The sequence below is a fragment of the Hyla sarda genome, chromosome 2, assembly GCF_029499605.1.
Source record: "Hyla sarda isolate aHylSar1 chromosome 2, aHylSar1.hap1, whole genome shotgun sequence".
Taxonomy (NCBI): domain Eukaryota; kingdom Metazoa; phylum Chordata; class Amphibia; order Anura; family Hylidae; genus Hyla; species Hyla sarda.
In genome coordinates, this window is record NC_079190.1 from 118,626,929 (window position 1) to 118,654,664 (window position 27,736).

Genomic DNA, 27,736 nt, shown 5'->3' on the forward strand with positions numbered 1-27,736 from the left:
TACTTATTAGCTGCTGTATACTAAAGAAGAAGTTGTATGGTTCTTTTCTGTCTCACCACAGTGCTCTCTACTGACACCTCTATCCATGTTAGGAACTGTCCAGAGTAGGAGCAAATCCCCATAGAAAACCTATCCTGCTCTGGACAGTTCCTGACATGGACAAAGGTGTCAGCAGAGAGCACTGTGGTCAGACAGAAAAGAACTATACAACTTCCTCTGTAGTATACAGCTGCTGATAAGTACTGGAAAGATTAATATTTTCGAATAGAAGTAATTTACAAATCTGTTTAATTTTCTGGCATCAGTTAATTTGAAAAAAAATTGTTTTCCATCGGAGTACCCCTTTATCAGATGGGGCCTCTATGGGGCAGACTTTGTTTTTCCAGCACGTTCTACTGATTGGATTGAGATTGAGGGAATTTAAAGGGCCAAGTCAACATTGTTGCATTCTTCAAACCATTCCTAAACAATTTTTGCAGTCTGTACTTTGCATCATCCTGCTCAACGAGGCCACTGCCATAATGGAACTTGGTATTTGATTTGTGCTGACTTCATGTGGCTTTTGACCCCTATATATTCCCTATAAATGTCCTATATAATGCTCATGCCGTCCTGCTTCAAACATTGATAGTAGAGATGAGCCAACTTACAGTAAATTTGATTCCTCACGAACCTCTCGGCTCGGCAGTTGATGACTTATCCTGCATAAATGAGTTCAGCTTTCAGGTGCTCCCGTGGGCTGGAAAAGGTGGATACAGTCCTAGGAGACTCTTTCCTAGGACTGTATCCACCTTTTCCAGCCCACCGAGCACCTGAAAGCTGAACTCATTTATGCAGGATAAGTCATCAACTGCCGAGCCGAGAAGTTCGTGACGAATCGAATTTACTGTAAGTTCGCTCATCTCTAATTGATAGCCTGTGGAGTGAAATCATACAGTGACTCTTGTATTATTGGGTGGGAAAGGTGATTGATCCTCATGCCAATGGTGTGACCGTGTGTGAGAGAACAGCAATGACACACACCAATTATTGATGATTGTTGCCCTTTTATATATTCCTATGTTCATCCTTCAGCTACTCCCTTTTACATGTATTGTACTATTAAGGCATTTGTGGAATTATGACGGGAACTTGTTTTTGTGTATTTTGCGTACAGGGTACACCAGCAGACTGCGGTATTGTGACTACCTAGGGAAGTATTTCTGCGATTGCTGTCACCATTACTCAGAGAGCTCCATTCCGGGCCGCATTCTTTCTAAATGGAACTTCAGCAAATACTATGTCTGCAACTTCTCCAAAAACCTTCTAGATAAAATATGGGACAGTCATACATTTAATGTGCAGAGTGAAAACCCAGATCTTTACAAAAAAGTGAAGGACCTAAACAGAGTGAAGGTTGGCAATAGTTAATTTATTCATTCAATGTTTAACTGTAAATCAATAAAGCATGTATTAAAGGGAAATTTCACATGTATTGGAATGTGTACAGAATATCATGTTAAGGGGAACGGTCACAGTTTACATCTGGCATCTTAAACATTGTTAAACTTGTGGGTACCTATAGTTTTATTTGCTTCAGTTCTGTTAACATTGGCATCTCTGAAACACTACTCAACTGTCCTGTGATGGCAGCTCCAAAAACAAACACCCCTTCCTAGGGTTGGGCGGTATACTGGTTCATACCGAATACTGAAATTTTTGTGCTGAACGATATGAATTTCTAAATCATACCGCAATACCGGTTTGGCCCCTCCCCCTTGGGAATAAATGAATTATCAGCCCAGCGCTGCGCTGTCCCCCACATCGGGGAACTAATCATATATGTCCTGTGAGCGCTGTTCTGCTTCAAACCCCCCCCCCCCCAATTAATTATTAACCCAGCCCAGCGCTGCGCTGTCCCCTACTACTCACATATGTCACCCGCAAGCGCTGCTCTCCTCGTCCTCCTGTTTGTTGCGGCCGCCGGCGCTGACACTCTATACCAGTGGTCTTCAACCTCCAGATGTTGCAAAACTACAACTCCCAGCATGCCCGGACAGCCAACGGCTGTCCGGGCATGCTGGGAGTTGTAGTTTTGCAACATCTGGAGGTCCGCAGGTTGAAGACCACTGCTCTATACTGTATCCCTATGCCCGGGCTGCAAAAGGTAAACAAAATAAACTTTAACTCTTCTTCCCCGTCGGTCCGGACCAGCTTCCCAGGGAATGGAACATTGGAGAGCCATCAGCCTATCACCGGCCGCAGCGATGTTCTACCTCGGCCGGTAATGGGTTGAGCCAGCTGTCATGTAAGGAGCCGGCTTCTTACATGACAGTGGGCTCAGCCTATCACCGGCCGAGGCGGAGCATCGCTGCGGCCGGTGATAGGCTGACGGCTCTCCAATGTTCTCGTCCCCAGGTGGAGCGTAAGGCCAACGTAGGAACATGCGTTAAAATGTATTTTTGTTTACCTTTTGCAGCTCGGGCATAGGGATACAGCGTACAGTATAGAGGGTCAGCGCCGGCGGCCGCAACAAACAGGAGGACGAGGAGAGCAGCGCTTGCGGGTGATGTGGGTAGTACCCTGATGGGGACAGCACAGCGCTGGGCTAATAATTAATTTGGGGGGGGGGGGGAATACCGTTATATACCGTGGAACCGCCATGTGTTACAAAAATACCGCGATACACATATTTGGATATACCGACCAGCCCTACTCCTTCCCCATAAATAAGGGTGATGTTGTAGTATGCAAAAAAAAAAAAACAGCGTGCACTTAAAAAAACTTTCTAAATCTTATCCAATACGATCATACCCTGCCATACCTACATACTGTATGTATTTATTTATTTATTTCTAAAGTCATGGGATTTAAGGATTTCCAAAAAGACAGATGCAGGTGAAAATAAACACCACATAAAATGCATATGCAGATACTATTTTGGGGGGGGAAATGCCACAAAAAAAAATGCATCATAGTGGATGGCAGCTTTTTGTAATGTTTTTATTAATTTTTTTGCCAAATGCCAGCATTTATTCTTTTTATACATTTTGCTGTGTTGCTCTCGGTTCAGCAGAAAATGGTCGTATCAGAAGTAAATGATTGTGTTTATTCATTTGTGCGAATTCTTGTTGTTCCCCTTAGGAAGTGCAGCAGCAGCTAATTCACATCGGGAAGCTGGTGACAACCTGTCGTTTTGCTGATGGGTAAGATTCAGGTTCAGCTTTAGAATATGTAGAATTGTAAGTTGTCCCTTCTTTACTGGAAACCTTTTTATTTCCAAGTTTAATGTGTGGGTCTGATAAATTAAGATGCTTTTAAAGTAAAGTCCATATTGCCATTATATCCCCTAGTTTCTGCACTGAAGTTGGAGTAAAGATGTTTTATACCAGTAAGGCTGGGTTCACACTACGGTTTGTAACTACGGTTCCCGTATACGGCTGAGTGCGGGCGACGCGATTAAGTCCCAGCCGTATACGGGAACCGTAGTTCAAATCGTAGTGTGAACCCAGCCTAATCTGCTCTCCTGACTTGTCGACTAGCATTGTTATTCCTGATAGTTGTTGTAGTCTCCTTGTCAGAGGGTTATGTTGGGACCCAGTGTGTCCCTGTCCAATCAGCGCTGACCAAGCCAAACAGTATAAGGGAACACGTTATTGACAATACCCAGTGGCCAATTTATATATTTCCACAAAGAATAACAGCGAAACGGCACAATGTAATTGTTAGAAAATGTATTTTATTGTTGTTTCATGAGGAATACAAGTATCGGTAAGACACATGTAGACACATCCTTTATTTAACCCCTTAAGGACGCAGCAATTTTTCATTTTTGCGCAATTCACCGCATGGTATCATTAATGTTATGTTTTAATGTATCGGACATTTATGCACACAGCAATACCAAATATGTTTTAAATTTGTTTACATTTTATTTGAAAAATGGGGGGGCGGGGATTTAAACCTTTTTTATTAGGAGGGGCTTATTCACATTTATAATAAAAAATAATAATTTTTACAATTTTTAATCCCCATAGGGAACTATTACCGCCAGTTTTTCGATATGTTAGTAGCAAAATCTCATGGGTCCAAGGCTCAGCCCCCTGATCACTTCTCTGCTGTAGGAGAGAAGCAGAGTGTAGGTGTGTACATGAAGCAGCGAATCAGCATAAATCCATGGGTCTGAGGCTCCACCCCCTGTTCCCCTCCCCCTGCCATGCTTCTCTTCTTTAAGAAAGAGGCAGGTTTGAGATGTGTAAATGGAGCAGGGAATCAACTCCTCACAGGCTAAGAGAAGAAGTTATGGAGCCGCATCAGTTTCCTATGGGTTTTAGCAAACTTTAGAATACGGGCAACAGCATTTTTTCCGGTTTTAGATGCTGTGATCAACTGGTGTGGGCCTGGCTGCTGGACCCACCAGGTATGAAGCGCACTCCGCTCCTGCTTCATGCAGTGGGTGCAAGGCATATATGTCAGCCCTGCATCCTTAAGGGGTAAAGACGACATGTGGTCATTCCGAAGAAAAACTTGGATTTTTATAATAACCCAGGTTATGTTGGGTTCACACTACCTTTGTAGTGTACGGGTGCCAGATCCGGTTGGGAGGAGTGAAAACCGTCCGCTCCTGTATTCCAGCCGGCTCATTTTTGACCCGTATACCGGGCAAAAATGAGCCATCCGGGGTCAGCGTTTGACTCCAGCCGGCTCACTGAAATAAATTGGGGTTCGGGCTGAATCCAGCTGGGATACAGGAGAGGACGGTTTTTGCTTCTCCCAACCGGATCTGAAACCCGTACACTACAAACGTTGTGTGAAACCACCCTTATAGGGACTTTTTTTCTTTTTTTTTGGTTGACCTTTGAGTGTAAAGTGACTCCCCCCCCCCCCCCCCCCCCCTCCCCCATAGCCTAGTATTCACATCCGTTTTGCAGTAAAGTTCCTGCCCACCTGACTACTCTGTAACTGTTGTATGATTTGCGCATTTTCGATGCTCGAAGGCTATAATTTTTTAATGTATTTGTCATCGCTTACAGTCAAAAAAATGTTCCTCTTTTCTGTTTTGCTTCCTTTTTTTACATAAAATTTAGAGTGAGTCTAAAACTAGCACTTGAAAATAAGCGTTGTCTTACTCATGTAGAAGCTAGAACAGTGTATACATGTGTCTATGCCTCACTTCAGTAAACTCTGAGTTACCATAGAGCACTGCTTATCAGAACACACACTTCTTCTATTGGTGAACGCTTCCATTTTATTCATGGCCAGCATTGATTTGATCTTCTAATCGGAGAGCTCTCTATGACTCTTGGTTCTAGGTGGAGGGACGGGGGCCTGTTACAATTTAATTTTGTGTTAGACCCAACAACTTAAAGGGGTACTGTGGTGAAACTTTTTTTTTTTTTTATCAACTGGTGCCAAAAACGTAAACAGATTTGTAAATTACTTCTTCTATAAAAAAAAAATCTTAATCCTTCCAGTACTTATTAGCTGCTGAATACTTCAGAGGAGATTCTTTTCTTTTTGGAACACAGAGCTCTCTGCTGACATCATGAGCACAGTGCTCCCTGCTGACATATCTGTCCATTTAAGGTACTGTACTGGAAGGATTAAGATTTTTTAATAGAAGTAATTTACAAATCTGTTTAACTTCCTGGAACCAGTTAATTTAAATAAAAAAAAAATAAAAAAGTTTTCCACCGGAGTACCCCTTTTAAAGCGCAACTGTCATGAACTCTGGATGCTATAACCTACACACAGCTTTTGTACTGTGTGTCAATGGTGTGTATAGCATTATTACCTTATTTTTATCACCCCAAAAAAATGCTTTTGATCACAGCCTTACACAGTTGGATAGGCGTGGCGTGAGGTACCCTATTCTAGGTGTTAATAGCAGACATGCGGCGATCGCCGCGGGCGGCTATTAACCTCAAAGTTGACAGCGGCATCTAAAGGGACATTTAAACCATCCCTGGTGGTCCAGTGGGGTGAGCATTGTGAGCGTGGCGATCCACTGCTGGGGTAGCCGGAGGGCTTGCCTCTCCTCCTGTGGCGGCTGCTGTGCTGTCAATGATAAAGCCTGGCAGGCTTTATATATGTGGTTCTATGAAACCACATTGATCTGTATGAGGAATCTAATGATTTAGGGACTAAAAGTGTAGAGAGAGAGAAAGAGGAAGAAAAAAAAAGTAAAAAATAAATAAAAATACACCCATTAACCCCTTCCTTATTAAAAGTTTAAATCACCCCCCTTTTCCCAAATTCACTATGTAACCATAATAAAAACAAACATATATCGCTGCGTGCGTTTATGTCCGAACTATAAAAATATATAATTAATCCGCACGGTCAATGGCATATGCGCAAAAAAATTCCAAAAAATGCTTTTGATCACAGCCACACAGTCAGATAGGCGTGGCGCGAGGAACTCTATGCCCTGCCGCCTGAGACTGCTCCCGCCTCGAGCCCGCCTCATACCAGCCGGCCCCCAGCTGATTCCTGTAGCTGGGGGCCGGCGTTAATATGTGGTTCTAGGTGGAGAGACGAGGGCCTGTTACTATTTAATTTTGTGTTAGACCCAACAACTCCGGTGGAAAACTTTTTATTTATTTATTTATTTTTTTATATCAACTGGTGCCAAAAAGTTAAACCAATTTGTAAATTACTTCTACTAAAATAATCTTAATCCTTCCAGTACTTATTAGTTTCTGAATACTACAGAGGATATTCTTTTCTTTTTGGAACACAGAGCTCTCTGCTGACATCATGACCACAGTGCTCTCTGCTGACATCTCTATCCATTGTAGGAACTGTCCAGAGCAGCATATGTTTGCTATGGGGATTTTCTTCTACTCTGGACAGTTCTTAAAATGGACAGAGATGTCATCAGAGAGCACTGTGCTTGTGATGTCATCAGAGAGCTCTGTGTTCCAAAAAGAAAAGAATTTCCTCTATAGTATTCAGCAGCTAATAAGTACTGAAAGGATAAAGATTTTTAAATAGAAGTAATTTACAAATCTGTGTAACTTACTGGCACCAGTTGATTTAAAAAAAAAAAATGTTTTCCCATGAAGTATTGCTTTAATGTAGCCAGCTTTAATTTTAAAAGCTTTTGTCCCATGACAAGAAAAGCACTTTCAATGCGTGCTCCCCAGCAGCTCACTTCTGGGAGCCATTTATTCCTCTCCCCACAGGGGACTAGCTGTGAAGTCGAGGACTGGTCTTATCTTGCAATATTTGCATGAGGGCAACATCCGTTGCATTCAGCCCCTGGCTCTCGAGCAGTTAAATGAAGGACAATGCCTATAATATTTATATAAATTTCTTCCTACTGTGCATTTCAGTGTCTGAGCAAATGAACCTAACTCTGGTAGGGGGCCAAACAATGTTCAGGAAGAATTTCTTGGGATGCTTGCCAATTAAATCTGATATGGTTGTATATAATGAATTTTAAAAGTTTTGTAATCTATGGAGAATTTCAGTCCGTTTTTTCTTTTTCTCTTAAAATAGTGTTGTGAAAGCCTTTGAGAACGTCCCCTCCCACCTGACTAAGGAGCTGCATCTCTTCACGTTGGCTGATTTGTATGAAGTCAAGCAGAAGACCCTCCTGCCAGGTCTTAGGGAGCTCCTGGCCCTGGCTGTGGCCCATGTGGAAGATTGTGAGGTATGTGGATTGTTCATCTAGTCTTAGATTAGAGCAGTAGGTTCCAACCTATTTGCCTCAATGGAGCCTCTCATAAATGTTCTTTTCCTAGGGAATGCTAATGTCCTTTCTATTTTTGAGTTGGTTGATAGATACTATAGATACAGAATATCTTAACGATGCCTATAAGAGCCGACTAAAATCTACTTACCTTCCCTATTGTAAAAGCTATTTGTCTTGTTGTTGTGTTCCAAGGAACCTCTCATCAGGGCTCCGGGGTCCCTGGTTGTTAAATGCTGTACTAGAGATTTATTGGAGCATGTGTATTCAGCTATCTCTTCAGCCGTAGACTGATAAGAATGGAAATGGCCTACAAAATGTGAGGGTTTCCCTGTACATTGATATTATCAATAGGGTGAACTCATCACTTCATCTTTTCTTATCTACCCAAACAATCATCTGTTCTGTCTGCAGGGTTGATGTCAGGTTAAAAGTATTGTGACTTTGTGAGTAATGCTGGGAAATTTGACATTGCTGATTACTATCACTGTCTATGCCATTAAGGAAGTTCTATTCTGTAAATAATTTAGCAGATATGTGAAGCACAATTGTTCGACATCAAATTGTCACTGCTGTTTCAAGCAACTTGCCTCCATTTGATATGTAAATCCAGACATTTCTTTAAATCACTTAATTTACCAAATATGATTCCTTACCCGACAAAAACAGCTCTAAAGTCTTTGCCGCGAGGTGTCTCATTCCCATGCAGGGGAAATCTGAAGTGTAGGCAGGGCTTAGTCTCTCCATCTCTCCTGCACAGAGCACATTCTGTGCATCTGCAAGTGGTGTCAGTTCTTCAGGGGATCTGCACTGTCCATGTAAGGTAAATCAATGCTTCCCTCTTTACTTTAGAGCAGTGCTTAGTATAACCTCTTCTTTGCTGTGCTGCTGCTGTATGTACACTGTCCTGCTCCTGTATCTAATCTCCTTCACTCTTTTAGTCTGCAGGCTTGTCTTCAGCAGCAGAAGTTCAGTGTTTAGATTAACCCTTTCCTCGCTGTGCTGCAGCTATTTGTTTAATTTCTGCTCGCACAGCACCATGCAAAACCAGTACTAATTACAACAATACATAATCATAAAGGGAGAGATGTTTCAAAACCTGTGCAAAGGAAAAGTTGTGTGGTTGCCCATAGCAACCATTCAGATTGCTTCTATTATTTTTAAAAAGGCTTCTGAAAAATGAAATAAGTAATCTGAATGGTTACTGCTTTATTTTTCCTCTGCACCGTTTTCTTTTAATAAGTGAAAAATGCAAAAGCAATTTCATTTTTCATTCCAAGTATAGGGAATAAGATGTTTGTCCCAACAGCGGGACCCCGCGATCTCTCCTGCAGCCCCAAGTAATTTGCAGCACGGAGCCGCTTGCTCCGTGGCTGACTCACGGCACGGGGGCCGGTGGTTCGTGATCACCCGCCCCCTGTTCGCCACGGCCCCGCCCCTTGTGACCTCACACACTGCCATAGACTTGCATTAAGGGGGCGGGACATGATGTCGCAAGGGGGCAGGGCTGTGATGTCACGAACCGCCGGCCCCTGTATCCTGAGTCATCAGGCACAGAGCAAACTTCGGCTCCGTGCTGCAAATGACTTGGGGCTGCAGGAGAGAGCACGTGGATCCCTAGCATTATAAATAATTGTTATATTTTAATGTAATTCTACCCCCACCTCCCGTGATTCGTATAAGGTCACTAAGGCTAATAGTACCTCCAGTTTTCCTGTCCGTAACTGCAGGTTGTGGAAAATCAGCAGCGGCAATAATAAAAAAGACACTACAGTGCCCCTGGCTGCGATGCCTCACCACTCTCCTTTCGGGCCCCTTCACTATGTGAGTAATACGGAGCTCTGCTTACAGTGCCGAGCCCTGTTGAAATCTTGTGCATGCTCTGGGCATTCGGATTGTGGGGCGGTAAGTCAGCGAGGCTGCTGTAAGAGCCGGCAAAGTCACTTCACGTGTGCCAGATGCTGAAAACAAGGTGCATGCACAAGACTTAAAGAGGGCCCGGGACTAGAAGCCGAGCCCTGTCATGTCACTCAAACCTGGAGAGGTGTTCAGGCTTGGGGCACTTCGGTGCTCTTGGTCACCTCTCTTTGACACCTGGCAGCAGTGAAAAGTAGCGATTTTAGCAGATTGCAGCCACAGAAACTAAAACAAAAGGTCGTATTAGTGTCGGGGCCCTAATGTATTTAACCACGTCAGCTCTTTGTAACATATTTTTTATCTGACACATTCCGTTTCATGCAAACAGCTGATCAGCTTTTTTTATGGTAACTGCAATCTGAAAGGTTGTTCTTGTTTTTTTCGGGTAAAGTCCTAACAGGGGATCAGAGGAAGGGTGAAGGAAGGAGTGTGACAACTGGGACATTTTAGTCATAATACAACAAAAAAATTATAGAAGTGTTCATTTTAAATTTGTTTAATTCGGGGTTTAAGCAGCTCACCTCCACATGAGTCAATCTGGAGAAGGTCATGTGTGCAGTGGTACATTACTACCGTTCATCGTTAGCTTGGGGTCCATCTAGTGTGCCCATGATGCGTATAGACACAGATTTAAACACCTGTATCATATATGTATATTATGTCCTTTAAGTAATAATGGCTTCAGGTTAAATTTTTTATGTATAGTGAACTTTGTTAGCTCTTTGGGACTCTGCAGTGTCTAAGTCAGAACTTGTACAGTGATCCCTCAACTTACAATGGCCTCAACATACAATAGTTTCAACATACAATGGTCTTTTCTGGACCATTGTAACTTGAAACCAGATTCAACATACAATGTACAGACAGTCCAGATCTGTGAAACGTGTTAATGGCCGGAAGAACTGACCAATCAGAGTGGACATTTACACCTGTACTACTGAAGTGCATGCACTGACTGGTGTCTGGTAGCGCCTCCCTACAATACAGGGAGGTATTAGATGTTCTGTACTACTCTTTACCTGTACCAGGGTTAGCTGCTCCTTTGGACACCAGGTGAGGGCGGCTACATTTTGCGTCTACTGTACAGGACCCTGAAGAAGCTCCTGTCCTCCTATATAGACCAGTCTTTCCCAAACAGGGTGCCTCCAGCTGTTGGAAAACTACAACTCCCAGCATGCCTGGACAGCCTTTGGCTGTCCAGGCATGCTGGGAGTTGTAGTTTTGCAACAGCTGGAAACACCCTGGATGGGAAACACTGACAGTGATTTACAGCTCTCAGCAGATCTTTCTTACTTTTATATGTAAGGATTTGCTTTATCTCTATTAGTTATCTACTTTTTTTTGTTTAATCCTCACTTTTTCCTGTTTTTGGATGAAATTTTGGGGGCTTCTAAACCAATTACCAGGTTTCCATAGAGTTATGGTCTTAACATACGATGGTTTCAACATACAATGGTTGATTAATATTGTAAGTTGAGGGAGCACTGTATGTTGAATGTGAAGTTTGAGTAACTGAGATCTGTCGGTCGTGTCACTGGTAAAATGCCTGTATTAGCAAAATGCATACCCTATTGGCTGTCCAGACGAATTCTATTTTGGTACACTTGGGGGCAAAGTGTCTTATCATTTGGCAGGGTAAATTTAGACAAAGATTCTGTCAGGTTTATCCCAGTGGCTACCGCTGTTTTATAAATTTGGTGCAACTTTAGCCTATGTTTACATACAGTATTTTGTGTTGCTTTTTGAGCTGTTAAATGGGCACTGTTATGAAAACAAAAAATTGATATGTTGTAGTACTTAAGTACTACAACATATCTCTAATATAGTTTAATAAAAAAAAGTGATTTTAAAACAGTTTAAAATCACTTTTAAATTCGGCCACTAGGGGTCGCCCTCCTAGTGGCCGAATGCATTCAGCAGTGACATCACCACTGAATTTTGACTCGTTGAAGCCTGGCAACGAGTCGAAATTCAATCACTGCTGTGTTCACTCCCGCCTGTCAATCAGACAGGCGGGAGCGAGCGCTTTGAATGAAGAGGACGCGCGCAGGCTCGGGGACAAGGCAAAGTATTATGTTCACTGTATTATGTATACTGTTCACCTATACAGTATGCCTCCAGTTTCCCCACTACAACTCCCAGCATGCCCTGGGAGTTGTAGTGGGGAAGCCTGGAGGGACACTGAATAGGTGAACTGAGGGGGAGTGGGTTGAGCGGGGGGGGTACTCTGGGTGAACTATGTGGGAGGGGGAGTGGGTTGAGCGGCGCGAAGGGGCCGGGGGGGGATCTTGCGGGCTGCGCGGCGGGGAGAGGTATGTGCTCTGGTGTTCACCTATACAGGGTGCCTCCAGTTGTTTCCCCACTACAACTCCCAGCATGCCCTGACAGCCAATAGATGTCAGGGCAAGCTGGGAGTTGCAGTGGGGAAATAGCTGGAGGCACCCTGTATAGGTGAACTACGGGCGGAAGTGCCGGCCCCAGCAGGCATCAGTGACGTGGTGCCTGCTGGGGAAGTCTTCCTGGTAGTGAGCACGCTACCAGGCAGACAAAAAAGCATTTTTAATATGTAAAAATAAAATAAAAATTAAAGGCAGGGAGGGGGTTAGGGATAGATGGGTAATAGGCAGGGACAGAAAAAAAAAAAGTGCTGGTGGGAGCTACTCTTTAACAAAAATAAGGCCCAAAATACTGTGTGTGAACAGCTTCAGCCAGTGCTGTCAAACATTATAATTTGTGCCTGAGTTGTGTTGCATCATATTTTAAACTATGCTGTTTCCCGCTAAGAAATGACCCTATTCCACATACTACTCCTCCTTGTCTGACAAGGTGTAAAGTGTCCCAAACACATAGCAAATGTGGTGCAAGTCAGGTACGCCAGCTTTTTGGCTCAAAATGTGCCACCATTGTATTGGTTCTTTGAGTGTTTTTTAGGGCCATAAAGAAGCTTTTCTCCTTGCAGAATGTGATCCATTTCTTCCAGCAGTTCTTTTTGACTTTCATGTGGAAGAACTTTCTTCATCTTTGTCATTTATCTGCTAAGTCAGTGTTTCCCACACAGGGAGCCTGGTTGCAGAACTACTACTCCCAGCATACCCAGACAGCTAAGCAATCTGATTTTCCTTTAGGAGAGGGTCATATGGAATGGTAATGTTGCAGATTTATTTTTCAATGAGGAAAATCTGCAGCACTTACAGAACCAGCAAAGTGGATGAGTTAAAAATTAAATCTCCATAAAAATCCTGCAGAAATTAACCTAGTGGTGGTTTTTGTTGAAAATCCACTGCATTTCTGCTGGGTGTGGCAATGCCCTAGATCAGTGGTCTCCAACCTGCGGACCTCCAGATGTTGCAAAACTACAACTCCCAGCATGCCCGGACAGCCATCGGCTGTCCGGGCATGCTGGGAGTTGTAGTTTTGCAACATCTGGAGGTCCGCAGGTTCGAGACCACTGCCCTAGATCTTAATTTTCTTCTTTTTAGCTGACATTTTGAGGCTTTGGGATCAGTCAATAGTAAGGCACCTGATTTCTGTCATGGTTGGCACCAGGGCATGTGCCCTGCACTACATCAATTGTGTAGTAGACCCTTTTCTGTCTGTCTTGACTATGGGTCATGGCTCAGTGGGAACGGGGGCATATCCTGATTGTAACCTCATGCACCAAAGTAAGCCAACTAACAAAGGATAAGTTCACATAGCTATTTGCATCCGTCCCGTTCACTTGAATGGGGTCTGTCGGGGATCCAGTAGTTTACTGGAAAAATATATTGTGCATACATTTTATTAATTTTTTTTCCCGCTAAACTCCCGTCGGTTTGACAGAAATGCCAATGGACCTCCATATAGCAGAGTGCATAGGCAATGTGAAAGAGGCCCAAGTGGTCTAAAATTTGGCACAATCTAAAAATGTTACTGATTTGGGGCATTCTAAGGTTCTATTCACATGTCAGAATTTCCACTTGCAGAATTCCACCTCAAATGAAAGCCCAATTGACCTCTATGGGATCCCACACTTCTGAATTTCTGCATGCGGAATTTCTGCACCAATTCCGCACCAATTCCACACAAAAGCTGCATAAGCCAGGAAGTAGAATTGGTGCAGAAATTCCGCCCGTGTGAATAGATCATAAGGGTTTGTACAGTAGAATCTCCCAATAGCGGACACTCATGGGGAATAAAAAAAAAAAGTGACCACTATTGGGAGATGCCCCCTATTGGGGGGGAAAAAGGCTCAAAAATCTCTCTAAATGACTGAATACTGTCCTGTACTCACTACAGAGTAGAATTACCTATAAAACATGATAAAAAGCAATATTACAGTAGAATCTCCAAGTGTTGTTTAATCACCCCTTATGCCCCCCCCCCCCCGTACCATTTCATCCCCCTTTATACCCTGTGACACCTTATTCCCCAGTGCCTTGTGCCAAATTATCCCCCCTTACCCCTGTGCCACATCATTTTGATCCCCCTTTGCCATTTCATTCCCCCTTTATATTACCCCCTGTGTAAATTTATAACCCCCCCCCCCCCCCCTCTTTATAAGGTGCCACCGGGGGAATCAAGAGGAAATTATATAAGACGGGGATAATAAAGGGGAGGGATAATTTGGCACAGAGGACATAAAGAGGCACAGGGGCATCAGGGAAGCAGGGGGATGAATGATGTGGCTGGCAGATGTACAGAAGCAGCACAGTGGTCTTCTGCTTCTGTGCTGGGGCTTTTGCAGGTGGGTGCAGCAGTGCCTGGACCCTTTACTGAGGTATTGGCTGTACCCCCTGACGACGGCCCTGTGTACAAGGTAGGGCCGGCACATAAGCCTGGTTGTCCTCTATAGAGTGTTTTGTCCCCTATTAGGAGTGTCTGCATCAGCTATTTGGAGTGTCTCCTATTCAGAGATTTTACTGAACTTCTATTGTTGTGACTATTCCTTTAGTAGGTGTACTGAGGTTTCTAAAGTAGTGATGAATTGTGCCCCCTGGTGGTAGATGTAATAAATAATATTATTTTTTTTTTGTACAAGGTAGCTTACAATGTGTTGTAAGATTTAAAAAAAAAAAAAAAAAAAAAAACTCTCAATGGGGAAAAAAAATTTCTGTTCAATTTAATAAAAAAAAAATGTCTTTGCTTTTGTCTTTTTTACAGTTGTGCAGTGCCAAGGGTTTTATCTGTGAATTTTGCCAAAATCCCAATGTGATCTTTCCATTCCAGACTGAAATTTGCAGAAGATGTGAAGGTATGTAAAGTAAATTGGCCTGGGGTCTTGGGTAGGTAATCTTTTGTTTAGGTCAGTGCCGCAGGTATGTTGGCATTGGCTCAGACGTGGCACATTTGCTGTAGATTACAGTACAATACATGTGGATGGGGTTTTGAAAAGAGAGCTGGAAAGATTCTGCCCCCGTGACCTTAACCTGGATTCTCACATGGTGGATTTTGCTGCAGAATTCCGGTGTAGATTCTGTAACAAAGTAGAGTAGAATATAAGTAAAGGGGGCTTTTCACAAGCCAGACTCTGGGTAAAAATCTGTAACAGACGGTACACATGCTGCATATGTTCGTATCCACAGCAAGCCCTCTGTATTGCCGAAATTACACTGGACTTCAAATACAACTATGAAACTATCCATGGGTTTTATTCTTTGCAGTGTGTTAGTAGTCACTGCAGACTCTGTAAGGGTGTGGATGTTATTTACGGTCCTTTTTGTAGTGTCCTCTATTAGGGTCTATTCACACAGCAGAATTTCCGCTTGTAGAATTTCGCCTCAAATTAAAGCCCATAGACCTCTATGGGATTCCGCACAGTTTCGGAAGTGTGAAGTGTGGCGGAAGAAGTAGAAGTACTGTATATACTAGAGTATAAGCCGACCCGAATATAAGCCAAGGCCCCTAATTTCACCCCAAAAACACAGGAAAAGTTATTGACTCGACTATAAGCCTAGGGTGGGAAATACATCACCCCCCACCCCCCCCCCCCCCCCATGTAATCATCCAGACCCCTGTCATTGAAGGGGTTATCCAGAAAAACTTTTTTTTATATATATCAACTGGCTCCAGAAAGTTAAACAGATTTGTAAATTACTTCTATTTAAAAATCTTAATCCTTTCAGTACTTATGAGCTTCTGAAGTTAAGGTTGTTCTTTTCTGTCTAAGTGCTCTCTGATGACACGTGTCTAGGGAACCACCCAGTTTAGAAGCAAATCCCCATAGTAAACCTCTTCTAAACTGGGCGGTTCCCGAGAGCACTTAGACAGAAAAGAACAACCTTAACTTCAGAAGCTCATAAGTACTGAAAGGATTAAGATTTTTAAATAGAAGTAATTTACAAATCTGAATTCGGGTAGAAAAACAGACATGGTGCACATCTACAATCTTGTGTAATGATCTGACTGCTTCTCAGCATAATATCAAAAACTAACAGGTTGTTAGTATACATTTTTGATCAAAAAGTACAAGCCCACTCGCCACGTCAAGGCCACCTATTTAGAGTGGGTCCCTAACGTCCCTAGCATAAAATGGCGTAGCACTGGGTGGCGACCACCACCGCCGCAACACCAGTGCCCACGGGGGGGAAACGACCCACTGGCAGAGCGGCCCCAATGCCACTCAAACCAGTCTATGGGTTGCACCTCCCCGCAGACACGGCGCCACGGCAGCAATGGACATCGCACAGCACCACACCAGTGTGAACAAGGTGTAATGGCTCACTTGTGCTGAGAAGCAATCAGATCATTATACAAGATTGTAGATGTGCACCATGTCTGTTTTTCTATCCGAATTCACACTGTGATTTCTATCCCCTCCTTTTTTTTTTTTTTTTGTTTGAACATGTGTTGCACTCTTCATCACCCCCTCAGCCCAAAGCTATATAAGTAGTAGTTAGCTACACCTGGGCCATTTCTTTCCTGGCAGCCTCCCAGTCTGACTGGGAGAGCATGGTAAGTGAGCTATTGGACCTTGTTCACACTGGTGTGGCGCCGTGTCTGCGGGGGGGGGGGGGGGATGGGGGGGGTGCGGCCCATAGACTGGTTTGAGTGGCATTGGGGCCGCTCTGCCAGTGGGTCGTTCCCCCTGTGGGCATTAGTGTCGCGGCGGTGGTGGTCGCCGCCCGGTGCTGTGCCATTTTATGCTAGGGACATTAGGGACCCACTCTGAATAGGTGGCCTTGACGTGGCGAGTGGGCTTGTACTTTTTGATCAAAAATGTATACTAACAACCTGTTAGTTTTTGATATTATGCTGAGAAGCAATCAGATCATTATACAAGATTGTAGATCTGCACCATGTCTGTTTTTCTATCCTAATTTACAAATCTGTTTAACTTTCTGGAGCCAGTTGATATATAAAAGTTTTCCTGGATAGCCCCTTTAACACCCCCGTCATCATCACGGCCTGTCATCATCCCCCCTTCACCATCACCGCCTGTCATCATCCCCCCCTTCATCATCACCACCTGTCATCATCCCACATCCCCCCCCTTCATCATCTTCCCCATCATCATCCCACCCCCCCTTCATCATCACAGTCTGTCATCATCCCAACCCCCCCCCCCCCCCTTCATCATCACCGCAATGGTCTTCAACCTGCAGACCTCCAGCATGCTGGGAGTTTTAGTTTTGAAACATCTGGAGGTCCGCAGGTTGAAGACCACTGTGGCCTTCGTCATCATCCAGACCCCGCCCCCCTTTAGTTTTCTACTCACCTCCCCTCGGTGGGAAGGAAGGGTGAGCTGGTCCGGGCCATCTATGCTGCAGGGACTGTCCGGTCGGGAGGGATAGTCGTTCCGGGCTGTCCATCTTCACCGAGAGGCCCTCTTCTCCGCTCGGGGCCCGGACTAGTGACGTTGTCTTGACGACGACGCACAGGGACATTCATGCGCAGGCACGATTTAAAAATCTTAAACCTTCCAGTACCTATCAGACGCTGTTTACTACAGAGGAAGTTGTATAGTTCTTTCCAGTCTGACCACAGTGCTCTCTGCTGACACCTTTGTCCATTTTAGGAACTGTCCAGAGTAGGAGCAAATCCCCATAGAAAACCTCTCCTGCTCTGGACAGTTCCTGACATGGACAGAGGTGTCAGCAGAGAGCACTGTGGTCAGAAAAGAAATTCAAAAAGAAAAAAAAACTTCCTCTTTAGTATACAGCAGCTGATAAGTACTGGAAGGATTAAAATTTTTAAATAGAATCAATTTACAAATCTTTATAACTTTCTAGCATCAGTTAATAAAAAATTTAAATTTCCAGCAGAGTATCCCTTTATTCACATGTGACCCAAACTGGATTCTGTCTATAAAGTAACCAGCATGTAAATTATCATATAAATTATATAATTGATCAAAATGTATACTAACAACCTGTTAGTTTTTGCATTTATGCTGAGAAGTAATTTGTGGGTGTGCGACCATGTCTGTTTTCTCTACTTGAATATGAAAATATATATGTTAAAGTAGAGAAAACAGACATGGTCGCACATCCATTTTTAAAATTTTCTACAAAGGTTCAAAATCAATATATTCAAAATTTTATTGCTCCCAAAAAAAAAAAAGTGATTTTGAAAATTTTTGGAAAATTAGAAAAAATGCTCATAATAATATGCCTTCTAATTCCGTAAAAGAATGTTTAACAAATTATACCAGCATAAAGTAGACATGTTGTGGATATGAATTAGTTTTATTTGGCATGACTACCGGTATTTTTCTTACAAGTAGAGAGAACATAGAGAAATTTAAATATTGTGAAAAATTGGAAACATTTTCAAGTTTTTCACAAAAATCGCTTCATGTACAAAAAAAACAAAAATTTACCACTAATATAAAGTACAAAATGACTCGGAAAAACAATCTCTGAATCACTTTGCCAGGTAAAAGCAGTCCAAAGTTATTACCACTTAACGAGACACATGTCAGATTTGGAAAAAAAGGGGCTGAGTCATGAAGGCCAAAACTAGCTGGGTCATGAAGGGGTTAAGAATGTTTTTAATAAAGTATTTTGGCCTAAGGCAGTATAATCTGTTGCTCTGTGCTTGGTGTTATATGTTATAAAATGTTGTTCCTTGTGTGTCCTCCTAGCTTGTAAAGCGTGCTATCACAAGGAATGCTTTAAGACCAACGACTGTCCCAAATGCTTAAGGATCAAGGCAAGGGAAGCCCTAAGGAGTGACTCTCCATTTACATCAAGTGGTGAAGTGGACACCAGCTCAACAACCGGAGTGCAATAAGGAGTAACTTGTATATTGTGTTGTAATGTACAGAATCTATTTATGAAAATGTAGACTTGTTTTAGGCCTGTAAACTTTTGTAAAAATTATTATAAGAAGCTTTTTATTAAGTGTTTGGTTTGTTTTTAGGTTTATTCAATTTCTTTTAAAGGTTTTAGTTTCGAAATGTTATGACGGGCAGTTGGGCACAGTGGAGGCAGTCAATAAAGCCCTGTTCAAACAGCGACCTGTCTGCCAGTGGTATATGTCGGAAACCTGTCAAAAAGGTCTTATGTAAATCATGGTGTACTGGGCCAATGCAGTTTATTGGTCTGAATGTCAATTAGTAACTTTGTTTAGGCCATTTCCTGCAAGTACTAGTTTATTCAGCGTGGCCTACTGTACTTTTAGTCCCACTAAATAAATGCATATGTGCGGGTAATGGCCTTAAAGGGGTACTCCGCCCCTAGACATCTTATCCCCTATCCAAAGGATAGGGGATAAGATGTCAGATCGTCGCGGTGCCGCTGCTGGGGAGCCCCGGGATCCCCGCTGCGGCACTGCGCTATCATTACTGCACAGAACGAGTTCGCTCTGCACGTAATGACGGGCAATACAGGGGCCGGAGCATCGTTACGTCACGGCTCCGCCCCTCGTGACGTCACGGCCCCCCCCCTTCACTAAAAGTCTATGGGAGGGGGCGCGGCGGTCGTCACGCCCCCTGCCATAGACTTGCATTAAGGGGACGGGCCATGATGTCACGAGGGGGCAGAGCCATGACGTCACACGGCTCCGTCCCCTGTATCGCCCGTCATTACGCACAGAGCGAACTCGCTCTGTGCAGTAATGATAGCGCGGGTACCGAAGGGGATCCCGGGGCTCCCCAGCAACGGGACCCCGGCTATCTGACATCTTATCCCCTATCCTTTGGATTGGGGATAAGATATCTAGCGGCGGAGTACCCCTTTAAAGGGGTACTCCACTGGCCTGTGTGGAACTAAATGTTCCGAAAGCTGTTTTCGCGGCCATGGCCCCTCGTGACGACCCCCAGCAGCGCGAAAACAGTGTTCGGAACACTTACACACTGGCCAGTGGAGCACCCCTTTAATATAATTGACACCTTTTTGGACCATTAAATTGAAGAGGACTGCTGCAAGTAGACCGCAATACACTTTTTTTTTTTTTTTCTTTTCGACAGGCTACCAATGTATACCACTGATGGAATGACTTAACACTGTGTGAGACCACCTTTAGCTGTCACTGGCTGCAGGAAAATATTGCAGCGCTTACAAAAGAGAACTTCTCTAAAAGGGTCACTGTGTTACTTTTAAATGCTTTTTTGTGTGTAAATGATGTAACTGATATTAAAAATATGGAGTGATGTGCAATCTACGGAGCTTAACCATTTTCTTAGTGTTATGACAATGTTAAGCTCCCGTTTTTACTGTAATTACAAAAACTTTTTTTTTTAACTTGTATTTTACTGTGAATGAACAAACTTTTAATGTTCATGCAACTGTTTACATAAGCTTCAGGTTAAACAAAATGAATCAGATGTTTAAGAAAATGTAATACTTCTTGATATTCACATTAAAACATATAGAAAGTTTCTTGGTTTTCTTCTAAATGTGTCATATGAGTGGTGCACTTCAGTGTTCTCAGGAGATTCTATTATAATGGAATTACAGCCTTGGTGGACTGTCTGGACATCAATCCCAGTGTCTGGAATATAGATACTGTTATTATACACAGTACATGTAATCGGTTTCATATCTTTATCACTCATATGGCTTTATTGTGTATTTTTAGTAAGTTCCCACAAGAAGCCAGACAACATCTGAGCAGTAAATGCAAACATTTCATAAGTCTGTCTGCTAAAATAGCTTTAACAATAGGTAGTGCTCATTTAAATAGAGAGAGCAGAGAGTTATTAAAGAGTGGTAAAAATGGCACTCACCTGGTATACATGGGAAGTTGTGGGATCACCCCTCAACAATGAGCCATGACACCCACTGGCCAATTTTAGCTTATCATAACTAGCTACATGGATAACTACAGGTTGGGGACTGCTACCTACAGGGTGGGCTACTATCTATAGGGAAGGGAAAATACCTACTGGGGTGGTAACTGCTACATATGTGATGCAGCTAAGGGGGACCTACCTCCAGAGGGAACCCACCTACAGGGGTCATCTATCAACAAGGGGAAAACTACCTGTAGGGGAATCTACCTCCAGGGCACTTGCATAGTGGGAAAAGCTACCTTGAGGGACCTATCTACCTAGTGAAGAAACCAAACTACCTAATAACAAGGACCAAACTACTGTTCTCCAATCCACTTATGTAGCCACTCTGTGAGACAACAAGGTGGAATTATTACTTTTGGGGCATTATAGGTACTGGGAAACTGCAGAGCCTACCATGTTTGTCTGGAAGGTTATGCAGAGATGAGTTGTGGCTGGAAAAAATTGTCAAGAAGGTCTGGACCAGATGGAGAGGGAAAGGGAATGACTGTGCTTTAATTAGCTGTATGGTCTGTAGTGGTAATGATAGCTGATGTTATGAGCCGTCACTAGTGTAAAGGAGGGCCTCCTAAACTCCGCTGACAGACTGACAACATTGCTGGTAAAGAGGTATTCCCTCAATTTAAAATTATCCACAGGATATAGGATAACTAGGTGATCTGTAGGAGGTCCCACCACACATTTGGGGAAAAGGGCCTTGGTAAGAGGTAACAAAGAAAAAAAAAAAAACATTTTACAACTTTTGGGGGTTTCCCTTTCTACACAGTGCACTTTTCGGTAAAAATGACAACTTATCTAAATTTTGTAGTTCTATACGATTAAAATAAAACTCAATTTGATAGGGTGGTGGACGCTATGCAGTTGTGCACTGCTGTGCATTTACCTTTTTACTCTCTCTCAATATCGCCCTTGGAACAACTGGACAGTTAAGTTTGTAACTCGTTACTACCTCTGCGTTACCCCTGTTGTCGAGACATTGCTGCACCTATATGGTGGTCTCCCACCAGGACCAGTGGACAAGTAACTGTTAAGAAGTCATATCCTTTCTAATGTGTGGCTTTATATGGGTTTATACTTATTATTCTTCTTCTCAGGTTCATCTTCTTTACCCCCTGTTCCATGTGAGGACCCACTGGATGTTTGCGAAAGAAGTGAAGTCCTATGCCTTATTGTCTCGCTATGGCTCTCAACCTCTTCAGGACGCAGGGCGTACGCTCTGCATCCTGAGTCCTTAAGGACCTGGGGCGTACAGGTACGCCCGTGGGAATTTCAGTCCCCACCGCTAGCCTGTAGGGACCGCACATCGCCATGGGGGTCAATTCAGACCGGCGATTTTCAGCGACACCAGGTCATACAGGTCTCGGGTGACCCAGGAAAATAAGGGGAATCAGGGCTGTCCAAGACACCCACGATACCCCTGAAGGGATAGGAGTGAGGTGCCACCCCTGCTATGGGTCGGTCAGAAGCGATATACCAATAGCAGATCAGGTGCATGGGGGTTAAAGTTCGGTTCCCCAGCTCTGACCACCCATGGTAGTCCGGGGAACTGTGCTGGGTCCGGCGCGGGAGGTCCCTTACCAGTGGCGATCCTCATTTGTGCAGCGGCAGGCGGCATTCTTCTGTGTGTGTGCGGCGGCGAACCTGCTTACTGCCAGGTGAGTTGTTGCCTAGCAACATTTGGAGGGCCACAGTTACAGTGGTCTCTAAGCTGTAGCCCTCCAGATGTTGCAAAACTACAACTCCCAGCATGCCCAGACAGCCGTTTGCTGTTTGAGCATGCTGGAATTTGTCGTTTTGCAACATCTGGAGGGCCACAGTTTGGAGATCAATGTGCGCTGGTCTCTAAACTGTGGCCCTCTAAATCTTGCAAAACTACAACTCCCAGCATGCACGAACAGCAAACTGTTGTCTCAGCATCCTGAGAGTTGTAGTTGCGTGCCTCCACATCTCCCAGCATGCCATTTGGCAATCAGTACATGCTGGGAGTTGTAGTTTAGCAACAGCTGGAGGCACACTGGTTGGAAAATACTGCGTTAACAGAACCTAACAAGGTTTTCCAACCAGTGTGCCTTCAGCTGTTGCAAAAGTACAACTCCCAGCATGCACAGTCTCAGTGCATGGTTGCAGTTGTAGTTTTGCAACAGCTGGAGGTTTGCCCCCAGGCGGGGGTTTACAGTGAGTTGGCTGCAGCAAATTTTCCGCCGCAGCTCAAACTCCTAGTGGGAAACTCACCGTAAACCCCCCGCCAGTGCGAATGTAGCCTAAAAACACTACACTACACAAAATAAAGGGTAAAACACTACATAAACGCACACGTACACATACACCCCCCCCCCCCCCCTATAAAAATGAAAAGCGTATTGTACGGAAGTGTTTCCAAAACGGGGCCTTCAGCTGTTGCAAAACAACTCCCAGCATTTCTGGACAGCCACTGACTGTCCAGGCATGCTGGGAGTTTGGCAACAGCTGGAGGCACCCTGTTTGGGAATCACTGGTGTAGAACATTTTTGGTAGCGGACGCAATTGTAACGCATGCGTCAGAGTCCACCCCTATGCAAATCCCTAATTAAGGCCTCAAATGCACATGGCACTCTCTCACTTGGGAGCCATGTCTTATTTCAAGGTAACAATTTAGGGCTACATATAGCATATTTCCATACTTGGGAGCAATTGCGCTACAAATTTTGGTCTTTTTCCCCTTAGGAAAAGGTAAAGTTGGGGTCTACACCAACCTGTTAATGTAATAAAAATTGTGTAAAAATTAACATGCTGGTGTTGCCCCATACTTCATTTTCACAAAAGGTAAAAGGGGAAAAAAAAGACCACGCAATTTCTCCTGAGTACAGAAATACCCCATATGTGGGCGTAAAATGATCTGTGGACGCACAAGGCTCAGGAATGAGAGCACCATGTACATTTGAGGTCTAAATTGGTGATTTGCACACGGGTGGCTGATTTTACAGCAGTTCTGACAAACGCAAAGAGAGAAATACCCATCTGTGACCCCATTTTGGAAACTACACCCCTCATGGAACGTAACAAGGGGTATAGTGAGCATTTACACCCCACAGGTGTTTGACAAATTTTCGTTAAAGTTGGATGGGGAAAAAAATTCACAAAAATGCTGGCGTTACCTCAAATTTTTCATTTTCACAAAGGGTAATAGGGGGAAAAGCCCACAAAAATTTGTAACCCCATTTCTTTTGAGTAATAACATACCTCATATGTGGATGTAAAGTGCTCTGCTATCGCACTACAATGCTCAGAAGAGAAGGAGCACCATTGGGCTTTTGGAGAGAAAATTTGTCGAAAATTTAAGCCCCCATGGTGCCAGAACAATGTGAACCCATTTTGGAAACTACACCCTCATGTAATGTAGTAAGGGGTGCAGTGAGCATTTACGCCCCACAGGTGTCTGACAGATTTTTGGAACAGTGGTCCGTGAAAATTAAAAATGTAACTTTTCATTTGCACAGCCCACTGTTCCCAAGATCTGTCAAACGCAAGTGTGATGTAAATGCTCACTGCACCACTTATTAAATTCTATGAGGGGTGTAGTTTCCAAAATGGGGTCACATGTGGGGGTCCTCTGTTCTGGCACCATGGGGGGGTTTGTAAACGCACATGGCCCCCCACTTCCAGTCCAAACAAACTCTCTCTCCAAAAACTCAATGGCGCTCCTTCTCTTCTGAGCATTGTAGTTTGCCCGCAGAGCACTTTAAATCAACAATGGGGTTACAAATTTTGGGGGGGCATTTTCTCCTATTAACCCTTGTAAAAATGTAAAATTTGGGGAAAAACCAGCATTTTAGTGCAAATTTTTTTTTTTCATTTACATATCCAACTTTAACAAGAAGTCGTCAAACACCTGTGGAGTGTTAGGGCTCACTGTACCTCTTTTTACGTTCCTTTAGGGGTTTAGTTTCCCAGATAGTATGCCATGTGTTTTTTTTTTTCTTTATTTCTTTTTTTTTTTTTTTTTTTTGCTGTTCTGGCACCATAGGGGCTTCCTAAATGCGACATGCCCACAAAAACCTTATGAATTTTCTCCTTAAAGGGGTACTCCGGTGAAAACCTTTTTTCTTTTAAATCAACTGGCTCCGGAAAGTTACAGATTTGTAAATTACTTCTATTAAAAAAATCTTAATCCTTCCTGTACTTATTAGCTGCTGAATACTACAGAGGAAATTCTTTTCTTTTTTGAATGCTCTCTGATTACATCACGAGTACAGTGCTCTCTGCTGACGTTATTATAATAAGTCTTTATTTATTGTTGTCCTTAGTGGGATTTGAACCCAAGGCCCCAGCACTGCAATGAAGCAGTGCTAACCACTAAGCCACCATGCTGCCCTTAGCAAACATCTGCTATGCACAGTTGCTAAAATGGACAGAGATGTCAGCAGAGAGCACTGTGCTCGTGATGTCATCAGTGTTCCAAAAAGAAAGTAATTTCCTCTGTAGCATTCAGCAGCTAATAAGTACTGGAAGGATTAGGATTTTTTAATAGAAGTAATTTACAAATATGTTTAACTTTCTGGCACCAGTTGATTTAAAAGAAAAAAGGTTTTCACCGGAGTACCTCTTTAAGTTAAACTTTCTGAATGTAATTTTTAATACTTTGGGGGGTGAAGTTTCTATAATGGGGTCATTTATGGGGTATTTCTCACAGAAAGGCCTCTCAAATCCACTTCAAACTTAACTGGTCCCTGAAAAATTCAGATTTTGAATTTTTCGTGAAAATTTAGAAAATTGCTGCTATACTTTGGAGCCCTCTAATGTCTTCAAAAAGTAAAAACTTTATGACGCCTACATAAAGTAGACATTGTATTTGTGAATCAATATAATTTAATTTATACTTTCATTTTCCTTACAAGCAGAGAGTTTCAAAGTTAGAAAAATACAAAATTTTCATGAAATTTGGGAATTTTTTACCAAGAAAGGATGCAAGTAATGACAAAAATTTTCCACTATGTTCAAGTAGAATATGTCACGAAAAAACTCTCTGAATCAGAATGATAGGTAAAAGCATCCCAGAGTTATTAACATATAAAGTGACAGTGGTCATATTTGCAAAAAAAAGGCTGAGTCTTGAAAGCGGTACTCCGGTGGAAAACCTTTTTGCCAGAAAGTTAAACAGATTTGTAAATTACTTCTATTAAAAATTCTTAATCCTTCCAGTACTTATTAGCGGCTGCATACTACAGAGGAAATTCTTTTCTTTTGGGATTTATTTTCTGTCACGACCACAGTGCTCTCTGCTGACACCTCTGTCCATTTTAGGGGACTGTCCAGAGCAGCATATGTTTGCTATGGGGATTTTCTCCTAATCTGGACAGTTCCTGACATGGACAGAGGTGTCAGCAGAGAGCACCGTGGTCGTAACAGAAAAGATATTCAAAAAGAAAAGCATTTCCTCTGTAGTATACAGCTGCTAATAAGTACTGGAAGGATTAAGATTTTTTAATAGAAGTAATTTACAAATCTGTTTAACTTTCTGGCATCAGTTGATTTAAAAAAAAAAAGTTTTAAGGAGTACCCCTTTAAGCATTTAGCAACTGAAATTACTCAAAATATATTTATTTTAACATATTAAGTAAATTTCTTAACATTTATTGTGGGATAAGCTCTTACAAAAGATAATTTTATCCATAATTTATATGACTATCATTACACCATAACTATAAAGATGTTATTTTGCTCCCTCAAGGCTAGCAAGAGTGTACATTAACTTTCATAGAGATGATTACTGAGTGACTCTGTTTGGCACATAAAACTTCTGTAACATGAGGGTGAGCAGGCATGAAATATAAATGGCAGCTTGCGGATCCCAAAGATTTTCTCACAAGGTCGGATAAAGCGAAGTCCTTCCCCTGATAAGACACCTCGGCAGCAGTCACAGACCGCCAAACTGGATAGAAAAGGAAATGTCATTAAAACTTAGAGCTCAGACCTTCTTAAGTTGGGTACACATAAAGGCCTTAAAACTGCAATTTTTCTAGAAATCCTAAAAAAAAAATGTAATACTGTACAGTGATACACACAGTCATGGCCGTAAATGTTGGCACCCAGGAAATTTTTCTAGAAAATGAAGTATTTCTCACAGAAAAGGAATTCAGTAACACGTTTTGCTATACACGTTTATTCACTTTGTGTGTATTGGAACTATACCAAAAAAGGGAGGAAAAAGAGCAAATTGGACATAATGTCACACCAAACTCCAAAAATGGTCTGGACAAAATTATTGTCACCCTTTCAAAATTGTGGAAAAATAAGATTGTGTCAAGCATGTGATGCTCCTTTAAACTCACCTGGGGCAAGTAACAGGTGTGGGCAACATAAAAATCACGAGGATACAAAAAAGAAAAAAGTTGCTGCAGCACTCAGTCAAAAAATGGAGGCTCTTAGCGCACTTTTTGATCAAAACGTGTCCCCCATCCACCACGCGGATGTGGCCTCATTTTGGATGGGACCCTAACACGCTAAATCAATTCACCTTCTGCAGGGCATATGGCCTCTGACTGGGTGACATGCAGGATCCAGTACAAATTTAAAACCTCCTGTGAACAGGGAGAAGTGCACGGCTAGAAAGGATGCCACTCCCCCTTGCTTGTAAAGCAAAAACACAAAAAAAGAAAAACAGACAGCACAACTACCTAATACACGGGTGCATGCTGCTGTGGCAAATACTGAGTATGCAAAAAAGAAAGAAAGGTTGCAGCACCCTTGGTCAAAAAATGGAGGCTCTTAGCGCACTTTTTGATCAAAATGTGTCCCCCATCCACCACGTGTCCACCACGTGGAGGTTGCCTCATTTCGGATGGGACCTTAACATGCTAAATCAATTCACCTTCTACTGGGCATATGGCCTCTGACTGGGTGACATGCAGGATCCACTATCAAATTGGAATTAAAAACCTCCTATGAGGTGGCCC

At 43.0% G+C, this 27,736-nt stretch overlaps 2 protein-coding genes across 10 annotated transcripts in view; one reads left to right on the top strand and one right to left on the bottom strand.

Annotated features, from left to right (window-relative positions):
* Positions 1 to 19,267, top strand: part of RUBCNL (rubicon like autophagy enhancer) — a 96,295-nt gene extending 77,028 nt beyond the window's left edge. For all 7 annotated transcript variants that reach the window (XM_056560445.1, XM_056560450.1, XM_056560447.1 and 4 more), the window contains exons 12-16: positions 1,157 to 1,395; positions 3,124 to 3,185; positions 7,483 to 7,636; positions 14,732 to 14,822; positions 18,654 to 19,267. In XM_056560445.1, coding sequence (XP_056416420.1) covers positions 1,157 to 1,395; positions 3,124 to 3,185; positions 7,483 to 7,636; positions 14,732 to 14,822; positions 18,654 to 18,802 — 695 coding nt within the window. In that variant the 3' untranslated portion in view covers positions 18,803 to 19,267. The remainder of the gene's footprint in view (positions 1 to 1,156; positions 1,396 to 3,123; positions 3,186 to 7,482; positions 7,637 to 14,731; positions 14,823 to 18,653) is intronic.
* A 7,055-nt stretch (positions 19,268 to 26,322) lies between these two features.
* The window catches only part of LRRC63 (leucine rich repeat containing 63), a 55,284-nt gene continuing 53,870 nt past the window's right edge, over positions 26,323 to 27,736 (bottom strand). The window contains exon 11 of one of the 3 annotated variants that reach the window (XM_056555391.1): positions 26,323 to 26,712. In XM_056555391.1, coding sequence (XP_056411366.1) covers positions 26,529 to 26,712 — 184 coding nt within the window. In that variant the 3' untranslated portion in view covers positions 26,323 to 26,528. The remainder of the gene's footprint in view (positions 26,713 to 27,736) is intronic. The other 2 variants (XM_056555390.1, XM_056555389.1) reach the window with 2 other exon arrangements.